The sequence below is a fragment of the Tupaia chinensis genome, unplaced genomic scaffold (assembly GCF_000334495.1).
Source record: "Tupaia chinensis unplaced genomic scaffold, TupChi_1.0 Scaffold000072_1, whole genome shotgun sequence".
NCBI classification, from domain to species: Eukaryota; Metazoa; Chordata; class Mammalia; order Scandentia; family Tupaiidae; genus Tupaia; species Tupaia belangeri.
Genome location: NW_006159532.1, coordinates 550677 through 558010, shown reverse-complemented (window position 1 = coordinate 558010; position 7334 = coordinate 550677). Strand labels below are relative to the sequence as shown.

General features: G+C 43.8%; 1 protein-coding gene across 2 annotated transcripts in view; it reads left to right on the top strand.

The window, feature by feature from the left end:
* SGPL1 (sphingosine-1-phosphate lyase 1) overlaps positions 1-7334 on the top strand; it is a 138721-nt gene that overhangs the window by 57060 nt on the left and 74327 nt on the right. Inside the window, exon 2 of one of the 2 annotated variants that reach the window (XM_006142276.3) lies at positions 659-729. In XM_006142276.3, the coding sequence (XP_006142338.1) occupies positions 703-729 (27 nt within the window). In that variant the 5' untranslated portion in view covers positions 659-702. Of the gene's footprint in view, positions 1-587; positions 730-7334 lie in introns of those variants that run through there. The other variant, XM_014583682.2, reaches the window with a different exon arrangement.

Genomic DNA, 7334 nt, shown 5'->3' with positions numbered 1-7334 from the left:
GCGGGGGCAGAGGGGTAAGGAGAGGGCAGGGGCCGGGTCGAACCCGGGGCGAGCGTACGGGGACGGCAGCCGAGGCCTGCGACGAGCTCGGGCTGTGGGCGGGGCGCCGACGCCCAGGGTCTGGGCACGGGGAAGGTCTAGGAGGGGATGGAGGGCGAGCGCCGGGGCGAGGTGGTGTAGGTCGGAGCCCGGCCCCCCGACGCGTGGGAGGAGTGGGCTTGGGCCGCCAGGGTTTGCTGATCCCCAGACGCGAGGGAAAGGTTATGGGGAAAGGGGTGAAGGCGAGAGCCAGGCCAGGCTGCTGCGGGACGGAGTCTGGAGCAGGCTGGACCCTGGATCTGGGGCTGCCGACGGCTCAGCCCAGGTTAGTTTGAATGGTCCGGGCTCGGCATAGGGGCGCTCTGGGCGTCTTCCCTAGTGTTACCTGGGTGGAATGCTTTGTAGGAGGCTGGGTCTAGCTGCGTTTCGTCAACTATGGGAGGGCAGCACGTTGCCGCAGTACTGTGATTCGCTGGTTTGGGGTGCCAGGGGTGGAGTGTGATATCTGGGCGTGAAATCTGAGCCTAAAGAGGAGGGAGAGAACCACATCTTCCGAGTCTAGGCGGATGGTGAGACTGTTGAAGCTTTGGAAGTAAACAAATCTGGTTTTCTTTTACAGATACTGAGAAAGGGAGCCACTGGAAGGACGGCTGGAAGAGGAAGATGCCTAGCACAGACCTTCTGATGTTGGTGAGCCTTTTCCAGACACCCTTTTTGGTAGAGGGCACTTGTCTCTTAAGTTTGACTTGTATTCCAAAGGAGCGGAGTGTGCAGGTTTCTCCTCTGTTGCTTGCTTTTGGTAGGTGAGCATTTCTGCCACCTTTTGCTTTGAGTTAATAGTCAGATTGAGTAAATGAATTAAATATATGAAGATAGCATATGTAGCATTTAAAAATTCTTGAAGAATCTTTTTCAGAATTTTTGCACTTTTAATTCTTTCTTCCCATACTGCCAGAGGCATTTAAAAACCTCTGTTACATTTTATCAGGATCTTCCATACTTCAGTTGTTAGATGTCCCCCAGATGTTTTCTTGGAAGGCAGATAATGTCTAACTTGTTTAGAGAGAATAAACACTTATGGTGCTCTGAATTTAATAAGTGCTCAGCAAATGCTAGTTGACTTGAACTTGTCTGAATTTAAGTTCTTTTTTTTGGGCTGTGAAAATATTCCTGTTTTGCTAGAGGCTCTTTTCTCCTCTTGGGATCTTTCTGTGCCATTTATTGGCTGAGCAGGGAGAGTAGCATTGCCATATTAATGTTTCCTAAAATGCCACTTTATTTGGACATTTTTGATTATGCATAGACTCTTCAGTGTAAGAATTACAGGGAGCCTGTCACTTTAAAATAATGATACCTAAAAAGTGTCTGGGTTTATTTATTATTTAAGAAAAAATTTCAGGTTATTTATTTAGGGGCCAGCTGGTAGCATGATGGTTAAGGCAGCTGGATCCCACATGCATAATTTGAATCCTGGACCTAGTGACTTGAAAAACATGCCAGGTGCATGTGCATACATGTCCAAAATCATGAAAGGAGAAATGGAGAAGAGATTGCAGTGTGACAATTCCTTCCTCCCTGGGTAATTTTTCTCTCTCTTTCTTTCCCTGGCAAGCAAACATATCCTATAGCCAAAAATAAAAAAGTTATTTCTTTCTTTCAAAAGAGAGACAAGCACCCTTAGCAGGGTTCATGCTATGACCCAGCCCTCCACTACCTTTCAGTCTTTCAGCAAGCCAAGAGCACAGGCCCATGCACCTGGTGTGTACACATCACCTCAGGAGCTAAACCCCAGTCTTTCAGTGCAGAACATTGTGTTGTCCCTGTGCCGTTATGGCCTGGGGTAAGTTTTTTTTTTTCCCTTCCCAAAGAGAGAGATTTTTGCTATAGGGTATGTGCGCTTTCCAGAGAGAGAGAGAGAAAGTAAGAACCTTACCCCCCCCTCCCTGCCCTGCGGATGGCCATGCTGCAATCACTTCTCCATTTTTCTCTTGGGATTTTGAACATACAAGCACCTGCACCCAGCCTGAGTTTCCAGCCCTTAGATCCAGGACTTGAACTTTGATTGACCATGTTTGAGTCCAGTGCCTTAACCACTACGCCACCTGCTGGCCCCTGGGGCAGGTTTTTAATTAATAAGTCACTTCTGGGACTAGCAGGCTGTGTGGTGGTTAAGGTCACTGGACTCCCACATGGCTAACCACAGTTCGAGTCCCGGACCTAGCAGCTTGCTTTCTCACTTTCCATCTCTCTCTCTCTCTGGTCAAATTAAAACAAATAAGTAAAATAAAATAAAGTTAATAAAATAATAAAAAAGTAAATAAGGACAAAAGTTTAAAAAAAGAAAAGTCACTTCTATGAGTTTGATACCTCTTTGTTTAAAATTAGTAATTTAAAAACAGTTCTTTTCTCTAAACAGAGAGAGAGAGAGACCCGTTATCCTAGGGAGTTGGTTTTTTCCATTGTGAAAGTAGCAAAAACTAGTAGTGAGGTTTCCTTATATCTGGTGTTGACTTCCAATAGTGACCAATTCTGTAAGCTCTGCAGGCAGGATAAAGAAGAGGAAAACTAAATTGTGATCTGCTCTGATTGGAGGCGGGGAACAGGATGATTTTAGGTAGTGTGTGAGAGATTTCAGAATAGTAAAGGGGCATTGCAAAATGTTTATTATAAATATTGGGTCCAGTAGGGTTAAAAACCACGTATGTGAACAGTGTGCATTGAGAGAAAACATGGAGATCGACTGGAGTCCATGTAGCCTTGGATCCACACTTGGGCTGTCAGATCTGCATCTGGCTGCCAATTGTGTCCTCATTTGATTAGGGTGACTTGACTGCCTATTTCCATTTCCTCATATGTGGCATGGTATGGACTGTAATACTTTGCACCTGCGCCTCTGGGAGACTAAAACCAGTGTGTGCATCTGTGGAGAGTTGTGATGCTATTAGAGGGAATTCAAGTTAGGCAAGCTGTAGCATTCTTTTCTCCACTTTGGCAACTATTCTTTTCATCCATATTCTCCTCTTCCTTAATGCCAGGGCGTGATATTACTTTGTAAATTGCCAAATACTTGTAGCTTTTAAGGAAAAGACACTTTATAAAGCCAAGTGCAGTCTTTAGGTGATTTGCCTCTTTTCCTACCCAAAGATGGTGAGTGTATAAGCAGGTATTCATGAATGAATCAAGGTTAGCATGGCCTGGTAGTGCTGGGTAAGGTTTTTTTTTTCTTTCTGAGAGGTTTTTGCTATAGGGTGCGTGCGCTTGCCAGAAAGGCAAAGAGAGACAGAGAGACAGAAGGCGAGAAATCACCCCCCAGGGGGGATGGCCATGCCGCCATCCCTTGTCCTCCATTCTCCTCTTGGGATCTTGGGCATGCATGTACATGTGCCCGGCGTGAGTTTAAGCCATCGGGTCCAGGACTCGAACCATGGTCGACTACATGAGAGCCCAGCGACATAGCCATTATGCTAACTGCAGGTCCCAATGATAGTTGTTTTCTATGGCAATGTTTTTTTTGTTTGTTTGTTTTTTTCTTGAGAGATTTTTGCTATAGCATGTATGCTTGCTATAGCACAAATGCTCACCAGAGAGACAGAGAGAGACAGGGAGACAGTGAGAAATCCCTCCCCCGGGGAGTGGCCATGCTGCCGTCCCTTCTCCTCCATTCTCCTCTTGGGAACTTGGGTAAGCATGCACACGCGCCTGGCATGATTTTTAAGCCGCTGGGTCTGGGATTTGAATTGTGGTTGACTGTGGGAGTTGAGTGATGTAACCTTTACGCTATCTGCTGGTCCCCAGGGCAGTGGTTTTTAGAGGCAATTTTTCAGTCCAGTGACTTTAGCAATGTCTGAGACATACTTGATTGTCATGTGAGGGCTCCTGGCATCTAAGTGCGTAGAGGTTAGCAATGTATCTGAACATCCTGCAGTGCACACAGTCCTCAACAACCAAGAATTAGCTGGTCTAGAAGTCAGTTGTGCTGAGATAGAGAAACCCTGGTCTCAGGTTCTATAACCTGGTGGCAGTCTGTGTAGTCTGTGCTTTCAGACAGGTGGGGTGCGGTGGGGTGGGATGGGGTGGGGTGGTGGAATGTGACTTTTCAGGAGTTTCAGTAGGTCTGGTACAGTATTACTTGGGGTTACTTTGCCCATGAATCAAAGCACTGCTACTTTGGAATACATCTTGGAGCATTTGCAGCATAATCTGGCAGAGCCAAATTTTAAAGAGGTGCTATGCAACATTTCTGCAGCAGTCTTGATTTGAAAACAAACCTCTTTTACTTTTGATTTTTGGGCTCAAAGTCGAATCTTTCTGAGTCTTTGAGCTTTATCCTAACTTTTTTTTTTTTGAGAGTTTTTTCTTTTTTTTCCTCGCTCTAGGGCACGTGCGCTCGCCAGACAGACAGAGACATAGAGACAGAAAGCAAGAAATCACCCCCCTGGGGGGATGGTCACGCTGCAATCCCTTCTCCTCCATTCGCCTGTTGGGATCTTGGTCACGCACGCACACGTGCCCGGCGTGAGTTTTAAGCCACCAGGTCTGGGACGCGAACCGCGGTTGACTACATGGGAGTCCAGCGACATAGCCATTACGCTAACTGCTGGTTCCCTATCCTGACTTTTAAATCTTTTTCAGGGACGCTTTCTTTCTGAAATCACAAACAGGATTTAATCAATAAACTGAAAGATTGACATTAAAAAGTTAGTTTCTATTATTTGGGCCCATGTCTTAATTTGTAGAGTTAGCTAGAAAAAAGGGAAAATTCATGGAACTGGTGGATAGGACATTTAAAATTTTGTTGACATTTGAGTGGCTATTGTAGGATGAGCACTGTATTTTTCATTGCTCCAAGCTAATAAACAAAGCAGAATTTTAGTAATTTCTACAGCCTTTGGTCTAAAGGAAAGGAGATTTATAAATAAACTTTAAATCCCAGAATTTGACTTAGCTTTGCAGTCTGTATGTCAGGAAGTTGTAACATTTATCTTCTTAATTAGGCTTTGATCATTCTCATATTACATACAGTTGTACACATCCAGTGGCAGAACTGAGAATCAGCCTGGGGTTAAGAATTTTCCATAGGGAATTGATTTGTAGTGAACCAGGCAGTGTGTATAAACAGACAGTACCCAATTACTAGAGGAAAACTGTACTCTATAGCAATGGTCTTTTTCTTATTGCTATATATTATTACAGTGTATAAATATGTTGCAATTTGTTTTATAGTTGATAAACATGTTTCTAATTTTGACTATCACTAATATATATATATGTAAATGTCATGAACTATGACTCTTAGTGTTAATGCACTAATTCATTAAGCTGACTCTTAGCGTTAATGTACTAATTTATTAAGCCGACTCTTTCTCTAAAGTCATTTTCTAAATGGTTTCCAAGCTAAAATGCCCGACCACGTTCTGGAATGTATCTATAGAACTACTGTGTTAGACCTGTCCAGCAGGTTTCTAAAGTGGTTGTACCAATTTATACTTGTTTTTAATTGCCAAAGGGCATGTGTGCTTACCAGAGAGAAGCAGAAACAAAGAGAGAGGGAGAGGGAGAGGGAGTAAGCACTCCCCAATGGGGTGTGGTCATGCCACAATCCCTTCTCCATTTCTCCATCCTGTTGAGATTTGAGGCACCTGTCCCCCATCCCCTAATCACTGATATGTCCTTGAAGCCATGGGTCCAGGATTTGAGCCACGCTGTCAGCCGTATGGGATCTGGCTCCGTTAACCACTAGGCCATGAACTGGCCCCTCTTATAGGGTTGTCTTGAAACTTTTGTGTTTAACTTTGGGCAACAAGTGTTGAGTTTCCGCACACTAAACATTGGAGAGAACACTGAGAACTCTTTCCTGAAATAGTGTAGGCACTTCATAAATGTAAAATGACCTTCCATTTCTGTGATTCCCCTGAGAGTAAAGCATACTACATTCTTTTGTAGTCTATAAATATTAACAACACTTGATGAGAACAAAGTGGTCTTGGTTCTTTTTGGTTATTTAAAAGGGCCCTATAAGGGGGGAATTGGATTGTATATACAACATTTGTAGTACTTAATCTCAAGGCTAAAATCATTATCTTCTGGAACTCTTTACAATCTAAGTAGCATTTGGGATAATGCTTACACTACATACTCAGTCTTGCGGAGACCATGTTCTTTGGAGGCTTTTTCTGACACGTTTAAGTGTCACTCTTTGAGTTGTATTTTGACAGGTGAGTCTAAAAAGGAATAGAGCAGTCCTGTGCCGAGTTTCACTCCTGTGGCACCAAGTCTCTGAGCAACTGAGGCAAGTAGAAAATTCTGTTTTAGACTTTAATAGGAGGGACTTTAGGGCAAATGCGAGAATGCTGTGGTGGACTTGCTCTTTGTCGACCTGTGTTGTGGTTAGAGTAGAAAAAAGCCTAGGATTATTTACCCAGGCTCCTCTCCCCCCCTTTTTTTAAAAGAGGTTTTTACTATAGGGCTCGTGTGCTCACCAGAAAGAAACGGAGACAGAAAGCGAGAAATCACCCCTCAGGGGAGATAGCCATGCCACAATCCCTTCTCCATTCTCCTCTCAGGATCTTGGGCACATATGCACACGTGCCTGGTGAGAGTTTAAGCTACCAGGTCCGCGACTCAAACCATGGTCGACTACAAGGGAGTTCAGCGACATAGCCATCACACCAACTGCTGGTCCCTTTACCCAGCCCTTTTTGTGAAAATATTTTCAGATGCTTTCCTTTTATTATTATTTTTTTTGAGTTATTTATTTTGTTTTTCTTGATACTATTATTTTTAATTTGACCAGAGAGAGACAGAGAGAGAGAAAGGGAAAGTGAGAAAGCAAGCTTCCAGGTCTGGGATTTGAAGCATATTCATCTATGTGGGAGTCCAGCACCTTAACCACTGCGCCACCTGCCAGTTCCTCAGATGCTTTCCTTAGGGTCATGAGTGCAGCAGTCAAGCAGCATTCTGGATGACTGAAAACAGACAGGTTGATAACACACTGACTCTTATTTTCTAGGTAAGTCAGAGGGCTCTTGGGGACTTGGAACCTACGGAGTGTTTTAGGAGATTGTGGAAGGTTAAGAGCTGACCAGACATCTTTCTTAAAACTGACATTACTAAGCTCATTACTGACATATTTTATTACTACCGTCTTTAAGAAAATACAGCGTAGACCTGGGAATCAGATTACTTAAGGCCTTTTTGTGCTCCTTTGGGACTTTCCTTGGACTTTGTGAATGTTACTTTCTTTTACTGATTACTGATGTGAAAAAGAAAATATCAGAGTTCAGACTCATCACATA